Source organism: Acinonyx jubatus, chromosome E3 (genome assembly GCF_027475565.1).
Source record: "Acinonyx jubatus isolate Ajub_Pintada_27869175 chromosome E3, VMU_Ajub_asm_v1.0, whole genome shotgun sequence".
NCBI classification, from domain to species: domain Eukaryota; kingdom Metazoa; phylum Chordata; class Mammalia; order Carnivora; family Felidae; genus Acinonyx; species Acinonyx jubatus.
The window spans coordinates 18,852,793-18,872,164 of record NC_069398.1 but is presented as its reverse complement, the minus strand read 5'-3'; the positions used below and the strand labels follow the sequence as shown (position 1 = coordinate 18,872,164).

The 19,372-nt window shown below is 48.9% G+C and overlaps 1 protein-coding gene and 1 pseudogene across 5 annotated transcripts in view; one reads left to right on the top strand and one right to left on the bottom strand.

Annotated features, from left to right (window-relative positions):
• ITGAL (integrin subunit alpha L) overlaps window positions 1-19,372 on the bottom strand; it is a 42,401-nt gene that overhangs the window by 11,200 nt on the left and 11,829 nt on the right. For 4 of the 5 annotated variants that reach the window (XM_027051517.2, XM_015076850.3, XM_053213071.1 and 1 more), the window contains 14 exons: window positions 15,557-15,630; window positions 15,344-15,476; window positions 11,566-11,720; window positions 11,106-11,243; window positions 10,449-10,646; window positions 10,172-10,302; window positions 8,497-8,657; window positions 8,240-8,391; window positions 6,829-6,918; window positions 3,515-3,571; window positions 3,348-3,421; window positions 2,867-3,008; window positions 420-530; window positions 18-97 (listed from right to left, as the gene is read on the bottom strand). In XM_027051517.2, coding sequence (XP_026907318.2) covers window positions 18-97; window positions 420-530; window positions 2,867-3,008; window positions 3,348-3,421; window positions 3,515-3,571; window positions 6,829-6,918; window positions 8,240-8,391; window positions 8,497-8,657; window positions 10,172-10,302; window positions 10,449-10,646; window positions 11,106-11,243; window positions 11,566-11,720; window positions 15,344-15,476; window positions 15,557-15,630 — 1,696 coding nt within the window. The remainder of the gene's footprint in view (window positions 1-17; window positions 98-419; window positions 531-2,866; window positions 3,009-3,347; window positions 3,422-3,514; window positions 3,572-6,828; window positions 6,919-8,239; window positions 8,392-8,496; window positions 8,658-10,171; window positions 10,303-10,448; window positions 10,647-11,105; window positions 11,244-11,565; window positions 11,721-15,343; window positions 15,477-15,556; window positions 15,631-19,372) is intronic. The other variant, XM_027051518.2, reaches the window with a different exon arrangement.
• On the top strand, window positions 17,521-17,818 carry LOC106979095 (40S ribosomal protein S27-like; annotated as a pseudogene).

Below are 19,372 nucleotides of genomic sequence, written 5' to 3'. Positions count from 1 at the left end.
GGCGGGGGCCTGCTCACCAGTTCACACTGGCGTGCAGCTCGACAAAGTCCCCCCAGGAGCTGTTCAGCAGCTTGTGGAACATCACCTGGATGGCAACCTGGCAGGGGAGGAGAGGGGAATGAAGCACCTCACGGCCCCCACGCCCAACTGCTGTAATAATAGAGACCACTGTTACCCCTGAAAATGGTGCTTTATCCCCATTGCACAGATGAGGATACAAAGTTCCAAACGGTTAAGTCACGTGTGTAAGGTCATTCGTAACCCAACCCCAGGTTTGTCTGATTCCAAAGTCCAGGCTGTTATTCCCGTTGGGGTCGGACCTGGGGTGAGTCCGTCTTTACCATCACCTGCACCCTTCCCTCCCCACATGAGCTCACAGCCCCTTGGTGGCTTGGTTCCTGGGGGCCTGAAGCACTCACCAAGGTGCCCGCTTTAAAGATCGGAGAGCTCACGTTGCAAGAGAGGGTCCTGGTCAGAAGCTTGGATTCCTGAGGAAGCTCCTCGCAGCTCACAGGTATCTGGCTGTGGGGCTGCATGTGAGAAAAGAAAGAACAAACTGAGTGGGCCAGGCCACCAACCCTTAGTGGGCCACCAACCCTCTGGGGCCACGGTCCCCAGCGGTGTCCCTACCAGGGCACATTCTTAGAGAGGTGGGGCCAAAGTTTAGTTCAAAGATGTTCACTGCACCAGTATTTATAATCATGAAAAACGAAAAGTGATCAAATAGTTCAAAGAGATAGGAATGGTTCCGTGTGTTGCACAATCACAGGAGAGGATACAGTGAGATTGTTAAAACGCTACTACATCCACACAGTCAGCAACCATTTTTATTTATTTATTTTTTAAATGTTTATTTATTTTGAGAGAGAGAGAGAGAGAGAGAGAGAGAGAGAGAGAGAGAGGAAGGGGCAGAGAGAGAGGCAGAGAGAATCTCCACACTGGTGGCACAGAGTCCGACACGGGGCTCCAACTCACGAACTGTGGGATCACGACCCGAGCGGAAATCGAGAGTCAGACACTTAACCAACCGAGCCCCCCAGGTGCCCTGTCGGCAACCTTTTTAAAAATGAGCTTGCTCCTGGGCTAAGCAGCGTAAAACCAGTCATCTTCATCATCTGTGAGGACAGATTTCAGCCTCAGATTGGGAATGGAATTAGACAGGGAAATAGAGACTTGGGGAAGTTCAGTGACTTCCCCAAGTCCCACCACAGGGCAGAGATCTAGAAGAAATCTGAACACAGGTCTGTCTGACTCCAGATCTCAAATTCTTAATCACTCTACTAGATGACCCTTCCGGAAGCATTTAATGTGTCTATATAAAGAATAATTCAAATGTCCAACAGATGACCGGATAAACAAAATATGGTCTATCCATACAATGGAATATTGTTCAGTATTAAAAAGAAAGGAAATTTACCCATGTTTTCACATGGATGAAACTCACAAGCACTATGCTAAGCGAAGAAAACAGACACAAAAGGACAACACCATATGATTCCACTTCCGTGAAAAATGAGAACAGGCAAATTCATAGAAACGGAAAGTAGATTAAAGGTTACCAGGGACAGGGAGTGGGAAGGGGGAATTATTGCTTAACAGGTCTACAGCTTCTGTTTGAGATGATAGAAAAGTTCTGCAAACAGATGATGGTTGCACAACTTTGTGAATGTGCCTAATGCCACTGACTCGTATGCTTAAAAAGGCTTAAGATGGTACATTTTCTATTACATATATTTTACCACAGTAATTTTTTTTAAACATGGAGGAAAAATAACCATATGGAAAACAAAATGCCAATTAGTTAAAACAAATATAGAGTGAATAAATATACAATGTAATTTGTACGTACGTGTATAGATACATGGAAGAATAAACATCGAAATATTAAAAGTAGTAAGTGCTGAGTTATAGGAAAATAGGTGATTGTTTTCTCTAAACTGCTGTGTGGTTTCCAACCTTCTGTGGTGATCATGTATTATTTCTATGATAATAATTTAAAAAATAAAATTGTGCTTAAAACAAGTTAAAAAAATTTTTAAGTTTATTTATTTATTTTGAGAGAGACAGAGACAGTGCGAGTGGGGGAGGGGCAGAGAAAAAGGGAGAGAGAGAATCCCAAGCAGGCTCCAAGCTGCCAGCACAGAGTGCGTCACGGGGTTTGAACTCACGAACCTGTGAGGTCATGCCCTGAGCCAAAACCAAGAGTCAGGTGCTTAACCACTGAGCCACCCAGATGCCCCTAAAACAACTTTTAAATACAGGCCAAGAGGTGCCTGGGTGGCTCAGTCGGTTAAGTTCCTGACTTTTGGTTTCAGCTGAGGTCATGACATCATGGTTCATAAGATCGAGCCCCGCGTCAGGCTCTGTGCTGACAGTGTGGAACCTGCTTGGGATTCCCTCTCTCCCTCTCTCTGCCACTCCCCCGCTGTGTTTTCTCTCTTAAAATAAATAATAAACACTAAAATAAAATAAAATAAAGTAAAATAAAATAAAAATAAAACGATCCAGGCCATCCTGCAAAAACACTTTGGTCACCTTTAGGAGGGAAGGACTTTGAGTTTACTGTATCTATGCACACCTTCTTGGTCACTAGATCCACGAGCCTGTGTCACAGTTTCCATTCCATGTGACCCCCTCACTAACCCTGCGGATGTCCCCAGCCTCACTGATGGTGGAATGTGAGGCCCACAGAGGGTGAACCTTGTGTCACAGGCACACAGCTGGAGGGTGGTCATCAGGCTGAAAAGTTGGGTGTGTCCCTAAACCTTCTGCAGGCCATCTTTGGCCTCTCTTTAGGCTGTCTTGTCTGCCCGCCTGAGGCTCCTTGAGGGGAGCAGAAGCTGCAGGGACCAGTGTGGGTGCTCACCTCGAGTATCTCTACTTTGCGGAAGGAGAGTCCCTGGGGGAAGCTCAGGTTGAGCTGGACCCAGTAGGCATCTTCTCTCAAGTTACTCAGCGTCAGCTCTACGGAGAGGCTGGCAGAGGGCGTCAGACGTAGGACTCTGGATCTTGGGGCAAGACCAGAGAAAAGTTACAGGGGCCAAGGTGAAGGAAGCAGGGTCACAGGCAGGGGCTTTCAGAACGCAGGGATCTGCTAGGCTAGAAAAAACGAATACACAAAAACCAGCTCTTGTGCACAGGCTTTAAGTGGTGTGGCCTTGTCTAATCCTGCCAGGAGTGCACAAGGCACGTGAATTTCTCAGACAGGGGGCTAAGCCCCAGAGGACAGATCTAGTGAGTACAGATGGGGGTCTTCTGACTCGAAGCCCCCTATCCTTTCTGGCACACGAGCTGCCTCAGGAAAACACCAGGTGGAACAGGAGGGTCCAGGGGGTTGGAAGCCTCACCTTGCAGGGGAGAAGGACAGCTTCAGGTTCGCCTCACACTCCTTGTCCTCCCCGCAGTTCTTCTCAAAAGGGATCTGAAAGGCCAAGAAGAAAGACTAGGAGGCTCAGGCCCCAGACCCATTGGGGAGGGACCCTGGCCTCTCCGGCTGCCCCTTGTCCCTGCTTACCTCCTTGGTCTCTGCATGCGGTAAGGGTCTCAGGATAGGCTGAATGTCCTGGCCCTGCTGAGCACGGAGTGGTGGGAGGGCCGGGAAATAAGACAGGTTAGTCGAGGCAGCAGAACTCTTGGAGGAGGGCTGGAAGGAGGGCTCAGGGCTTGGGGCTCAGCTGGGTTGGCTTGGCTGGCCCCTCCTAGGAGCCAACGCCTGCCCAGGGGGACCTCACCCTTCTGACTCGGCCCAAGGCCACCCTGTGCAGCCCTCGGGCAGCAGCTCCTCGAGGAAAGCTGAGGCTCAGGGTGTCCGTTCTCCTGAACAGGAGATCTTGGCCTTGACACAGCAGCTCCAAAGCTCCTCCCAGCCCATCTCCTTCCCTGGGCTCGCCTGCCTATGACTAGCTCTTACTGTGCTTCTCCTCTGCGAACCCCATCTCCCTGCTGAAAAGTTCCATCTCTTCTCAGATCAAGGCCAGTTTTCCCCAACATTTCCAGGGCTTCTGCTCTGGGCCAGGCCCTGTTATGGGCACCAGGTATACACCAGAGGACAAAACAGACACACTGCACTGCTGTGCCCCCAGTCTGGTGGGAGAAATGACGTGGTATCTTCAAGTGTTTGATGGGACAGATACAGGTATATTCAGAGCATGTAGAAGCGAATCCTACCCCTGACATGGGGATCGGGGAAGTTTCCTGAAGAAACAGATCTCAACTGAAATCTAAAGGATGGGCAGGAGAGAGCCAGATGAAGAGAATGGAGAGGGGCAAGAATGGACGGCCCCACACAAAGGCACAAGGCAGGAGGTTGAGCCTGCGCACGTGACAAGAAGATGCTCAGACGAGCCGCTGTGCTGTGTGTCGGGGGCAGGAGATGGAAGCAGGGTCTAGGTTCCCCTGGGCCTTGCAAGCCACGATTGAAAGTTGGGACTTTATCCTGAGGGTAATGGGGTCATAGAAGTGTTTATGAGTTATAAGCTGAATGCTCTAGAAGGACTCCAGCCTCCACTTGCAGGCCACCCGCCAAATAACCACCAGACTCCTGAGTCCCGGCAGCCTCTGCTGACTGCTCCCACCCACGCTCAACACAGATTCCTGCTACCCACTAGACTGCAGCCAGTCCCCAAATGGGCATTCTGGGTCTCTGTCTTGCTCAGTTGTCCTTCTACCAGAAGCTAAGCCCACCTCCGCATTTCCCTTGAACGTACCACTGTACCTTTCCTTATGCTGCTCCTTTTGCCTCTCCTCAATCCACCTACCCAAAAAGCTACTCATTCTGAAAGATCCAGAAACAATGACGCTCCCCCCAGGAAGCCTTTCTTGTCAACTCTGGGCTCAGGTCTCTTTTGTACCCTGAGTTCCTACTCCACACAGCTTGGCTTAAAAAAAAAATTGGGGCTCCTGGGTGATGCAGTTGGTTAAGCGTCAGGCTGTTGATCTCGGCTCGGGTCATGATCTCATAGTTCATGAGTTCAAGCCCCGCATCAACTCTGGGCTGATGGTGTGAAATCTGCTCGGCATTCTGTCTCTCCTTCTCTCTGCTTGTGCTCGAGTTCTCTCGCTTGCTCTCTCAAAATATATAACTTAAAAAAAATTAGTGTCAACGGCAGAGACTGCTGGCTGTCTCCTTACATCCTTCCTCACTATCTGCCCTTAAAATAGAGCCTCCACTTTTTATCTGGTCATATGGCCACCTGGACAGGAGACTCTGTTTCTCCGTCTCCCTTGCAGTTAGGTGTGGCCATATGACCAATTTCTGACCAATGAGATGTAAATGAAAGAATCATGTGGATTTCCAGGAACTAGTCTTTTTTTGTTTATTTATTTTTGAGGGAGAGAGAGAGAGAGAGAGCGAGCATGAGTGGGGGAGGAACAGAGAGAGAGAGGGAGACAAAGAATCTGAAATAGGCTCCAGGCTCCGAGCTGTCAGCACAGAGCCTGATGTGGGGCTCGAACCCACGAACCACGAGGTTATGACCTGAGTTGAAGTCAGACACTTAACCAACTGAGCCACCCAGGCACCCCTCAGGAACTAGACTTAAAGGGAAGGGGTGTGCTCTTCTACCCTTTCTAGTGAGCCGTGCTCCCAAAACCCACAAGCTCAGGCATCTTTACTGCCTGTGCTCACACTACACCATCTTGCTGAATGCCCACCCCCCTTCTCTAGCTGGGGACGTTAAGGATCCCGTCTTGTGGGAAGACTTTCCTTATCCCCCAAACATGTGGCGTGAGATTGTACCGCCACCCTGTATCTAACTTTACCACAGCCTTATCACAGCATGTTGTAACTGTCTGTTGACTCGTCTGGCCTCCAGAGCAGACTGTGAACCCCTTCCGGGGAGGGACCATGTTTTGTCTACTCCAGTGGAGCTAGTGCCCCGAATAGGGCTTAGCACAGGCAGGTGCTCAAGCAACTTCCCTTAAGTGCATGATGAGCGTCTGGTGGGGGGGGGGGGAGGGCTTTAATTTTGGTGAGCACGTCACCGTCCTCATCAGATCTCAGGAGAGTGAGCGTGCGTGGGGGAGCACTCAGTGCATGCTGCCAAAAGCCACGAGAAAGAGTGCACTTAGCAGCCACCGCGCTCCAGCTCTGAAGAGGCCTCATAAGGTCGGGACTTCTTTTACAGATGGGGACACAGTCCCAGAGAAGGATGGAACCTGCTCATATGTGCTCATGCCAGGAAAAACCAATCCACATCTTCAGGCTGGGGCGCCCAGGCTCTTTCCACCAGACCCTGCTGCCTTCAGACAGAAGCTAAACCACTGAGTGTCAAGGATTTGAGGACATGAGATCTGGCCTTGGCCCCGGGTAGGGAGTATGCGGTCCGGCAGATGAGGGTAGATACTGTTTTCCTCTTCTTTGACACCATGACGAACACCCCAATTTGGCTTTGAGGGAACTACCTGCTCTCAACTGGATATGCTCGGGTGGGAAGGCGGATCAGGGCGCCCTGTCTTCCCACGAGTAAGGCTAGGCAGGGTGCCGTGTCCCCCCTCGAGTGTACACTTTGAGCAGCGCTAGGGGCCTGGTGAGGTGTAAAGCTGACGCTTGGCAAGGACCTGGAGCAGATTCACCGAAGGGGCCGTGCCCTGAAGAGTCCATCCATTATCCCTTCCCCTCAAGAGCCCCTGGCGCCTCCACCCTGGCTCCCTTTCTTCCCAGTCTTGAATGGCCAAATACAAGCTCCCATTCGTTCCCTTCCTGCTGAAGTGAGCTGTATTTGGTTTCTATTACTCAAAACCAAAGACTCCTCTATGATACAGTCTTGCTAAACTGAAATTCTCCTCTCCCCAGTTTCCTATCAATTCCCCTAGGTGATCTCTTCTTACCAGCCATTGGTCCCTTGGTGTCCCTTCTTCTTCCCGGAGAGAGAAATTTAGGGAGACGTTGATGGGAGAGATGAGGTCTTGAATGCACACCTGAGGGTGATGAGAATACCACCTGTGTTGTGAGTTTAACCTTCCAGTTAAATGCTCACCTTGCCTATACTTTACAAATGATGAGATTCTAGTATCTGGTGTTTATAATGTCCGGGGTCACTTCTCAGCACGAGTGTCACCCTCAGCCCCAATTCCCATGGCAGACACCACCAACCAACCACCCCACTTTTCCCACTGAGTCCTGACCAAAGCCCCTGAATCTCTGCCAGGCCGCTCTAGGCAGCCATTATCGAAGTATGCACTAGAAAAGAATATTCTAGAATAACTAGAATATCCTAGTTCCTCAAGAACAGAGCTGGGGATTGGCCTTTTATGTTATTACTGGTCCCTCACAGTGGCACTTTGTAGGCACTCAAATCATCTTCACCTGAATTCCTACCAACCCGAAGATGTAGGCATTATTATTCCCACATTAGAGATGAGGAGAATGAGCTCAAAAGAGATGACCCAAGTTTCCTAAGGACTAGCACTAGGAAGTGAGCCCCAGTCCATCCAATTCCCAAGCCTAAGGTCTTCCCATCATAACATACTGCTTCTTCTCTGGAAGATTTATGTTGAAAATTTCCAAATCTTTGAGTGGGTGGGGGGTGCAAGGAAGCAGAAGAGAACTGAGTGGAGCTATGAACGAGCTGAGAAAGTGAGCTCAGAATTGTTGACACTGGGCGATGGGTATTTGGGGGTTCATTAAGCTATTTTTTTCCTGCTTTTATAGATTTGAAACTTCCCACAACAAAAAATTGAAAACAAATTTCAAAATCTTATACACCAATCCCACACTCTGTCTCTTATGAAATATTTAAAAGACTGGAAGAATTTACCACCATCCCTACTTCACACAGGACTGTTAGAAGCAAACAGAATTTGGGTATTATGGCAGTTGTTCAAATGGTATTAAAAAAAAACAAACTTTTTCTGTGATGGATGTTAGCAATAAATGACCATGTACCTGGGAAATAAGGATGCACACGTGACTGAATATTCTGCAGCTATTAAAATAATTATGAAAAGCCGGGTAGCAGCATTGATATATGATGGGTGGGAAAAGGGGGAAAAATGGGAAGTATTTTACAATGGTAATTATGTTGAAAACACCGATGTACATAGATTAAGGACTAGAGAAAATATGCAACGGTATTATTACCACTATTACACAGTAGAGGAAATGATAGTATAGAGAGATCCAAGAGACCTGTGACCCCATGGGACGTGACCGAGCTGTGCCTTGCACCCAGTGTCTCCTGTCACTGCAGTCAGTTCTGCCGCCCCCTCACTTCGCACAGCAGCTCTATGGCTCCCTTACCGGGAAGTGGAACCAGAACTTGATGCAGGACTCGTCTTGGGTGACCTCTGTGTTCCTGCTGAGTTCACGTCTACCTCCTGGGAACAGCCCCCGGCTTCTGGTCCGATGGCCATCCAGCTGCAGAGTGTAAGTGAGGGTGGCAACCAGGTGCCCTGGGCAGGGTGAAAAGGCAGGAGTTGGATGGTGGCAGATCCTGGGGCCATAAGCCTGCATCTGGGGTGGGCAGCTGCTCTGGGGAGCAGGAGAATGGCACTGACCTTGAAATTGGGGGGTAATAGGCTTAACCTGGAAACAGACTGTGATGTTAACTCCTTCTTTCTTCTTGTTACTGGCTGAATAGGAGCATTCCACTTCATGCACTGGGATCTCAGCCGGGGAGAAGGACATCAGAGTGAGGACATCTACTACAGGCCGGGAGCTGCAGGGCAGAAAACCACCAGCTCTCTCACTCTCGGCCTCCAATGCAGTCCCCAGTCAGACCTGGGACTCCAACCACCAGAGTCCAGAGGACTCTCCTTCCTGAAACGTCCCTGTCTCCTTGAAATGGTAATAATAATTATAATTCACTAGGGCTTCCCGGTTTCTTCTAGCAACCTTCTGATCCGCTTTCCACACGGAAGGATGAGCTTTCAGAAAGAGAAAACATAGGCAGCTACTTCCATGCTTATAACCCTTCACTGATGCTACATGATATTCAGAATAAAATCCAAACTTGTTACTATCCATGCCACACTGGCTGCCTCTCCACTCTTATTTCCTCCCACCCTCTCCCTTGGTTGACGTTCCCGCCAAGTCAAACGTTTGCCTGCCTTATGGCCTCAGCACATCCTGCGCTTTCTACCTAGAAAGCTCTCATCCCAGATTTCTGCAAGCCTGGCTCCTTCTCATCTTTCAAGTCCCAGCTCAAATATCACCTCCTCAGAGAAGCCTTTCTTGGCCACCCGATCTAGAATAAGTCTCCCCTAGTCTTCTGTCTCACAGAACGCTGTTCACTTCCCCCATGGCACTTACCACAATTTGCAATCACCTACTTGTGTGTTTAATCTTGTATTATATATTTCCCCACCTACACAGTCTGTACCCAATGGCTGGTTCAGTATTAAGACACAGTAGGTGCTAGGGTGCCTAGGCAGCTCAGTCGGTTGAGTGTCCGACCTCAGCTCAGCTCATGATCTAGTGGCTAGTGGGTTAGGGCCCCACATCAGGCTCATTGCTGTCAGCCTGTCAGCACAGAGCTCACTTTGGATCTCTGTCCCCCTCTCTCTGCCCCTCTCCCGCTTGCGCTCTCCCGGCCCTCCACAGCAGGTGCTCAGTAAATGTCTATTCACTATATGATGTTACATGATGCCTCCAGTAACTCTAAGATATGGTCAAGACAGGAAATGTCTTCACCAGTTCAAAGATGAGGAAATTGAGGTCCTGAGAAGCTAAGTGACTGGGGTGCGATCATCCAAGAAGTAAATGGCAGAGCTTCAGCCTGAATCCAGGTGACCAGGTTCTAAAGCCATCACAGGATCTTTAATGTCAGACAGGCCTGGGTTCAAATCCCAGTCTGTCACTGAATTGTAGCTGTTTAAACTGGAGTAAGACAGGGGCGCCTGGGTGGCTCGGTGGGCTAAGCGTCTGACTTCGGCTCAGGTCGTGATCTCACGGTTTGTGAGTTTGAGCCCCACGTCGGGCTCTGTGCCGACAGCTCGGAGCTTGGGTCCTGCTTCAGATTCTGTGTCTCCCTCTCTCTCTGCCCCTCCTAGCTTGTGCTCTGTGTCTCTCTCTCTCAAAAATAAATAAACATTAAAAATAAATAAATAAATAAACTGGAGTAAGACATGAAGCCTGTATAGGAAGGGTACCTATGTGACAGGGTTGGGGGAAGACCAAAAGAGTCCTGCTACATAGTAACTGCTCCAAGGATGATTAGCAGTCCCGTCTTACCTGAGTATGATCACCTGCCCTTCCGCTCCCACAGCCACATCTGTCAGGCCATCTCCTCCAAGGTCTTTCACCCCATGAATGGAGCGTCCAAACCACCGAATTCCTGAGAACACCTGGGCCCCTTCTATCCGCTGAGACCAAGAGAAAAATTCATGCTAAGCTAGGGAGAGGACAGGCCAGAGTGGGAGGAAGAGTTGGGCTGGGGAGTGGGGTCTGGGCTTGGAGGCTTCTGGGTGCCTGGGAAGAGATTTTGGTTGGCGGGCAGGGTGCCTCTCACCTGGCTTGGCTGGGGGCTCAGCCCACCATGCTGCCCGTTGAAGATGTACACAGCCCCCTGCCCCTCCAGAGGGGCCCCCACAGCCACGTCCGCCAGCTCATCCCCATTGATGTCGGTCAGGGCTGTGATCGCTGCTCCAAATCGCCCGAGAGGGTAGCCAGGATCCCCCTGCAGTTCTGAGACCACTTCGAACCCCAGCTGGGAAGGAGCAAAGTGACAGGTCACTCAGTCACTCTGCAAGCATTCGCAGGGTGGGGCACCGTGAACAGGAAGAACGCTGAAGAAAGGTCAGACATGGTCCCTCAAAGAATCGGTATGGTGCTGGCAGACTCATCCGGGCTCAGGGCCCAGCTCCACCCCTTGCTGTCTGTGTGACCTTGGGGCTTTGGAAAGTGACCCAGCAGGGCTCCCGTTTATGAAAGAAAGCTCAGAGCTACTCAAAAGGTGACTTGGAGGACCAAATGAGGTCTCTTATAAACAGAAGGTTTGACACTTGCACACAGCCCACCCACCCAAGGATCAGCGATTATCTGTCGGTTGTTCTAAAGATCTGATTCACCATGATCAGACAGAGAAAGCCTTTCAGAATAGCTGGGACCTGGATCGGCCGGGGGATCTGTTTCTCCCACCCCTTCAGGTCAGGGTCCTGGTCCCCACCTGTTTTCTCTGGTAGACAAACACCCTGCCTCCCCTCTGCTCCCCATAGAACAGGGGGGCTCCAATCAGCAGCAACTCTGTCTCCCCGTCTTGGTCCATGTCAACGCCACACAGCTCGCCACCGAAATAAGAGCCAATCTGCAGGGAGAGGAAGACGTTTGAGGAAGCACCTGTGAGCTGGACACCTGCCTCCCCTCAGCTGGACCATGTCCATCTTACTCCAATCCCTCAAATGAAGGTTGAAGTCCTGGACTCCCCCCTCCTAGCACCTGTATGAATTAGGACAAGGTGGGTTCTCTGAGGTTCAGTTTCTTCAACTGGGAAGTAGAGGTGACAAAGCTTACCTCAGAGGGCTTTGTGAGGACCGAACCTAACAGTGCTTGGCACAGGGCCTGCTAGCAGACGGCAGGGAGCATGACCAGTGCCCCATGCGTCCCTGATCCCCTAGGGCCGTGCTCACCTGGATCCCGTCTATTTTCTGGACCTGGCTCCAGTGTCCTCTGCCCTTCAGCTCCTGGAACAGCAGCACCCGCCCCACATGCTGGTATCGGGGGGCTCCAACTGCCAGCAGCGATGTGAGCGTTTTGTCGGAGGGCAGCCAGGTCACAGTGTAACCTGTGGGGTGGGGGGAGAGAATGAGAGAATGGGAGGGGGCTGGTGCTTGGAATTAGGAACACAATGGCTGCTGCAAAAAGGTAAAACCCAGGGGCAAACAGGGCAGAGACTGGAAAACTGGGTTAGTAGCAAAGCTACATTGAAACAGCCAGAGAACCTTCTCCTGAGAAGAGCAGCCACATGCTTCTCGTGGCACAAATCCCGCCATCCTGGTCGAAGGTTGCATTTGCCAAACTGGACAACATGCAAGGAAAGAGCAGCCATGCAGAACAGGGTAACCATGGCACATCTTCCTGAGGCTCAGCTGACCTGAAGGTTGGTAAGGGAGACTACACATTTGACTTGTTGTTGTTTTTACTTTATTGTTTTGAGAGAGAGAGAGAGATCGGGAGCAGAGGAGGGGCAGAGGGAGAGAGAGAGAGAGAAAGAGAGAGAATCCCAACCAGCGCAGAGCCCGACACAGGGCTCCATCTCATGAACTGTGAGATCATGACCTGCGCTGAGATCAAGAGTCAAAGCTTAACCAACTGAGCCACCCAGGCGCCCCTACACTTCTTAAAAATCAAAAAATACAATGAGATATATTAGCAAGAAGAGTGCAAAATCTGCGCGGACATTAAAAATACAGCAGGAGACCTGAAAAAAATTTGTTTGAAGTTATCACTCCAGGCTATCTTCCTACTTCATTGCTAGTGTGTGCGGCAAGGTTTTTTCGTTGCTGGAATGTCTGAGGAAATGCTGCAGGAAACCGGACCAGGGATTGGGCTTGAGCCAAGATCCACCTAGTAGGAATACTCTGATTCAAGAGATGACTGACTCAATTTCATCTTCTCTGCTTAGAGTAGTTGCAAGTGAGTGAGAAAACAGAGACAACCGAGATGATATGGCACAGACAGGAAGGGCGAAGAGGCTGAGCCACTTTCCCATTCATTCGTGAACATTCCTGAAGCACAGGGGTTAGGAACTTGTCCTTTGAAATCAGAGACGAGGTTATTATTCCTTGTGCTGATACTTCCTAGCTGTGTGATCTTGAATCGATTATGCCTCGCCACTGAGGCTCAGTTTTCTCGTCTCCCATCCAAGTACTAACCAAGCCCGACCCTGCTTAGCTTCCGAGATCAGACGAGATCGGGCGTGTTCAGGGTGGTATAGCTGTAGACTCAGTTTTCTCATCTAAATAATGGGATAATAGGAACCTCATAAGGTGGTTTTGAGGATTAAAGAAGACCACGGATATAAAATGCTTAGTGCTATGCTAGTGATATCTAAACTAAGATCTGAAGGATAGTGGCATCACAGGCACCCAAGATTATATTTATTTTTTATTTTTATTTTTTTAGCAGGAGTTGAAAGTTTTCTTTTTGAAGTATAGTTGGCACAAAGTTATATATACGCAATCATATACCTATATATACATATAAAATACACATACATATATACATATATGTATCTATACATATACATATCTATAATCACATCCCTCTGTCCCTCCCTCCCTCTCTCCATATATATATTATGTATATATGCAGTGTGTGTGTGTGTGTATGTGTGTGTGTCTAATGTGACAGGTGCTTAACTAGAGATTAAACTTCAGGTTATTTCTTCTTCAGTGAGTGAAACCGCCAGCTAGCTTGCAGTATACTGGGGGACACAAAAGCACCCTGAAGGCACTAGGGTAGAAGCTATAGGGTAAGTGTGGTGGTTACCAGCACAGACTTTGGGGCTACACTACCTGGGTTCCACCTACTAGTTTTGTGACCCTGGGCAAGTTATTTAAACTCTCCTGGGCTCAGCTCCTTCATCTATAAAATAAAGGTAATAAAAATACTCGCAGGGTTGTTATAAGAATAAAATGAGATAAACTAAGATAAAATATGTCAATACATCCCATGCACTTAGAACAGTGCCTGGCAGGGGCACCCGTGTGATGCCTGATGCCCCTGATGCAGATGGCTCAGTTGGTTGAGTGTCCAACTTAAAAAAAAATTTTTTTTTTACGGTTTATTTATTTTTGAGAGAGAGAGACCAACAGAGTGTGAGCAGGGGAGGGACTGAAAGAGAGGGAGACATAGAATCCAAAGCAGGCTCCAGGCTCTGAGCTGTTAGCGCAGGGTCTGACGTGGGGCTCGAACTCATGAACGATGAGATCATGACCTGAGCAGAAGTTGGATGCTTAACCGAGTGAGCCACCCAGGTGCCCCAAGCGCCCAACTCTTGATTTTGGCTCAGATCACGATTCCAGCATCAGGTGCCGCACTGAGCATGGAACCTGCTTAAGATTCTCTTTCTCTCCCTCTGCCCCTCTCCCCGACTCACATGCTCACTCGCTCTCTCTCTCTAAAATAAAAAAAGGAAAAAACAAGAAAACAGTGCCTGACACATAATACTCAGTAAAGAATATCGAAAGAAAAAAGAAAAAATTGTGGAGAGCAGTCTCCCTCAGAAGGGTATATGAAAGGGGCACCTGGGTGGCTCAGTCGGTTAAGCGTCTGATTCCAGCTCAGGCCATGATATCATGGTTTGTGGGTTCGAGCCACGCATCGGACTCTGTGCTGACAACTCAGAGTCTGGAGCCTGCTTTGGATTCTGTGTCTCCCCCTCTCTCTGCCCCTCCAATGCTCATGCTCTGTCTGTCTCTATCTCTCAATAAGAAGTAAATGTTAAAAAAAAAAATGTACCCGGGATTTAATTTATGGGTAAGACGCAAAGATGACACAGAGAGGTTCGCTGCCATTGAAAGAAGTTTATTATGCACAGCTCTCCATAGCAGGAGGCATGGGCACGACAGGCCATGCAGGGCCACGTGGCAGAAGCACCAGGGTCAGTGAGGAAGCAGAAGGAGAGAGGAGAAAATGGCCCAGAGCCCTTATTGTGCTTTTGGTAGGAAGGAATGTGAGGTAGCATAGGCCAGCTTGAGCAAGCTTAGGATGGGATGGTTTGAACAATGTTGGCCGGCTCTGGTCTATAGAGCTGGTCCATGGCTGACTAGAGATTTAGGTCAGGGAGAATATGGGCTTGGTGTGTGAAAGGTATGGTAAAGGAGGTGGTTGGGAATACAGGCTCAGGGCTGGCTGGTTGGCATGTGGAAAGCCTGCTCACAGGTCACTTGTTTACTCTCTGTGGGAACTAGCTAGCTCTGGCAGGGGCAGTCTCTCCAGGATTCATAAGGCCTCAAGATGTCCAAGCATCACGGTCACCTGGGTAGCTCAGTCAGTTAAGCGTCTGACTTTGGCTCAGGTCATGATCTCACGGTTTCTTAGCTTGAGCCCTATGTCTGGCTCTGTGCTGACAGCTCAGAGCCTGGAGCCTGCTTTGGATTCTGTGTCTCTCTCTCCCCCTCCCCCTTTTGCACATTCTCACTCTCTCTTGCAAAAATAAATAAACATTAAAAAAATTTTTAAAAAACCCGCTGTCTAACCATCATAAAATACAGAGAATAAAAACATGATTACTACACAGCAGAGGGGCTACTAGGGGAAAAATTAAGAATGTTACGGCTATATTTAAACTCTGAGTTTGTTCATGCTGGTTGATTAATTGCTTTCATTATTATTTTGAAAGTTGGTCTCAGTGACTCTGGCCCCTAAGATCAAAAGAACCCAGCAGAAAAGAAAAGTACTTACCTAAATATCCTGCTCTTGCTTCTGGTGTCAGCGGTTCATTCCCAACAAATCTATCATCCTGCAGTTTGGCATCCATGTCTAGAAAGCCCCCAGCCCAATCCTTGGCTCCGACTGCCCCCACGACACCATGACCCTGCCCAGGGAAGGAGATGAGCGGGCTCAGCCACATTCCCATAACGTCCGCCAGCCCCCTGCTTCAGGCCCGCCACTCACCTGGCTGAGGTCAGCGCTGATCCCACTGGAGGACAGCTCCATGTTGAAGGATGTCAGGTCCTGTTTGCTCGTGCCTGGGGGACAAGGTAAAGAGCATGGGTGGACCCCCAGGGAGCAGCAGGGACAGTGATATTGGAGAAAAGACTGAGAAAGAAGCATGGGACCGACCTTCGGACACAGAAGGAAGAGCCCACATCACAGTCAGACTGGGCAGTGACTTAGGCACAAGTGCACAAGCCCCAGACTCGGCACGGCCTAGATGGAGCCCTGGAGTTCTGTTCCCGCTCAGGCTTCCCCGCTGCAAGGGCTGGAGCCCCCACCCCTCCTGGCGAACCAGACTGATTCTCCCCTTCCTGTTCTTCCTCCAACACATCACCAAGTCAGGATGGTTCTACCTTCAATGCGTCTGCCCCCTTCTCTGAAGGGTCAGTATTGCCACCACAAGGGTCCAAGCCACTCTGCTCCCTCGCCTGGCTACTGCAGCAGCTTACTTACTTGGTCTCTGACTTCTTTCTTCTTGTCATGTCTATTTTCCACAGAGCAAGCTGGAGTAATCTTTCTTTTTTTTCTTTTTTTTCTTTTTAACGTTTATTTATTTAGTTATTTTGAGAGAGAGAGAGAGAGAGAACACGAGGGGGAGGGCCAGAGAGAGAGGGAGAGAGAATCCCAAGAGGGCTCTGCACTGACAGCAAGGAGCCCGATGTGGGGCTTGAACTCACGAACTGTGAGATCATGACCCGAGTGGAAACCAAGAGTTAGATGCTTAACCCACCAAGCCACCCAGGTGCCCCTGGAGTAATCTTTTTAAAAAATGTATATCAGACCACACATTTCCCTTTCTTAAAAAGCTCTTCATTACTTGCCATTGCTCTTTGTTGTTTATTTAAAAAACATATTTTTAAATGTTTATTTATTTTTGAGAGGGGTGGGGAGGGGCAGAGAGACAGAAGGAGAAAGAATTTCAAGCAGGCTCTGCACTCTCAGCATGGAGCCCAACTCAGGGCTCAAACCCACAAACCATGAGATCATGACCTGAGCTGAAATCAAGAGTTGGATGCTTAACCAACTGAGCCACCCAGACACCCTTGCCATCACTCTTTGGATTAAAACCCAAGCTACTGATGAGGAAATGGAAGGCCCTTGCCTCTCTCTCCAACCTTCTCTCATTTACTCACCACACTGCTATCACCGTGACCTTTTTCTGTTCCTCCAGCTTGCCTGCCCATCCCCCACCGCCGGGCCCCTGAACTGATGATAAGGCTCTTTGCCCACATTCCTCACATGGCTGTTTGATTCTCATCTTTCATGTCTTGGCTCAAATGTCATCTCAGAGTGAATTTCATCTCCATTAAAGAAAACAAAAAGGCATCTAGAAAGGCCTTCCTTGAAAAGCCTATCTATAGTGGCTTCCCCCACTCCCCCATAAACCTTTCTATCCAACTTATTCATTTTCTTTATAGCACTTATCATAATCTCTAATTATCCTGTTTGTTTTTTTTTTTCTTTATCCAACCGGAATACGAGCTCCATGTTGACACTACCCCTGAGTGCCTTGTTCATGGCCCCCGGTACCTGGTTTGTGCAAGCATGAATTAATACAATGAAAATCATCCCACCAGCCTTGCAAGGCTCCTGAGAGCAATGAATTAAATGATATAGATAAACTGTCTATTACTTGTAAGCTTTCAAGAAACGCACTGATTACCGTGAAGATTTGTTCATTCACTCTTAATAAATGTTTAGAACAACTAAATATTTGGTGCCACGGATACAACGGTCAAAAGGCAGACACAATGCTTGCCATGACAGACCTCACAGTGTGGGGTGGGAGGCAGACACGGAGCGGATGATTCAATACAACGGAAGTCTCGGGGGCCAGGATAGGGAACACATAGCCATTACTGCGACACCCAACCTAGACTCGAGTTCAGTGAGAGCTTGTCAGAGGCAGGGACATCTGAAATACGATCTGGAGACTTTCTGGCAGTGCTGACCTGCCCAAGAGAACATGCCTCTCGCGAAGGACCTCCTGCCCCCGTCCCCGGAAGAGGAGGAGAGGAAGCCCAAGAAGAAGTGCCTGGTGCAGAGCCCCAACTCCTACTTCACGGGCGTGAAGCGCCCAGGATGCTACAAAATCACGACCATGTTCAGCCACGTGCAGACGGTGGTGCTGTCTGGGGCTGCTCCACCGTCCTGTGCCAGCCGACAGAAGGACAAGCAAGGCTCACGGAAGGATGCTCCTTCAGATGGAAGCAGCACTAAAAGCCCCGAGTCAACATGAGTGGGGAACTATCCCAACAAACAGATTTAGGATTAAAAAAAATAATAATAAAATAAGATAGAATAGAATAGAATAGAATAGAATAGAATAAAATAAAATAAAATAAAATAAAATAAATAAAATAAAATAAAATAAAATAAAATATGATCTGGAGCATGAGGAAAGGCAGGCCAGGATAGGGGATCAGAGCTCGATTTGTACACAGCCTATGAGGTACCAAGCACTTTGCTAAGCAGTGGTTAGGGCCTGAACTGTGTTCTGTAAAAAAAGATATTTTCACGTTCTAACCCCTAGTACTTCAGAATGTGGCCTTGTCTGGAAACAGGGTCTTTGCAGTGTAATTAAACTAAAATGAAGTCATCAGGGTAGGCCTTGATCCAATATGACTGGTGTCCTTATAAAAAAGGGAAATTTGGACACAGAGAGACAGACACACACAGAGAGAAGATGGCCAGGTGGCAGGAGGGATGCAGCTACAAGCCAAGGGATGCTAGGGACTGTGGGCGAACACTGGAAGTTAGGAGAGGCAAGGAAGCACTCTCTCCTAGAACCATCAGAAAGAGCACGCCCCTGCCGAACACTTCATTTCTGACTTCTGGCCTCCAGAACTGCAAGATGGTAAATTTCTGTTGCGTTAAGCCACTCAGTTTTTGGTACTCTGTTACAGCAGCCCTAGGAAACTAAAACAACAGTTAAACCTTCCAGTGCTGTGAGATTGGTATTATCCCCATTCAGCAGAGAAAGAGCCTCAGGGATAGAAACTGACCTGGCTGAGGTCACACAGCACAGGCAGAACGGATTCTTTTTTTTTTTTTTTTTTAAGTTTATTTATTTATTTATTTTGAGAGAGAGAGAAAGAGTAGGGAGGGGCAGAGAGAGAGAGAGAGAGAGGAAGAGAGAGAATACGAAGCAGGCTCCACACTGTTAGCCTGGAGCCTGATGAGGGGCTCAAACTCATGATCGTGACCTGAGTCAAAATCCAGAGTCAGACACTTAACTAACTGAGCCACCCAGGCCCCCCGACAGAGTGGATTCTTGAGTGGTCTACCCAATCCCGTTATATATACATAGCTTCGGGGAGCCTGGGTGGCTCAGTCGGTTGAGCGTCCGACTTCAGCTCAGGTCATGATCTCACGGTTTGTGGGTTCAAGCCTCGTGTCAGGCTCTGGGCTGACGCCTTACTCAGAGCCTGGAGGCTGCTTCAGATTCTGTGTCTCCTTCTCTCTCTGCCCCTCCCCTGCTCGTGCTCTGTCTCACTCTGTCTCTCAAAAATAAATAAATATTTTAAAAATCGATATATACATTGCTTCTTCAACTGAACTGAACACCAAGCCTGTGTCCTAGCAAAGGGGCCTTCCCAGAAAGAATCATGTACCTTTCAGCAGACTAGGATTCCTGGGGAATTACCCTTCCAAGGCAAGTGTTCTATCCAGAGGCTACAGTCATAACCTTTTATTCTGGGCCAATAGGGCCCATGGGCTCCCTGCGCTCAGCCGCTGTCCACTTGCCCGTCTTAAGTAATTTGAAGATAAGTA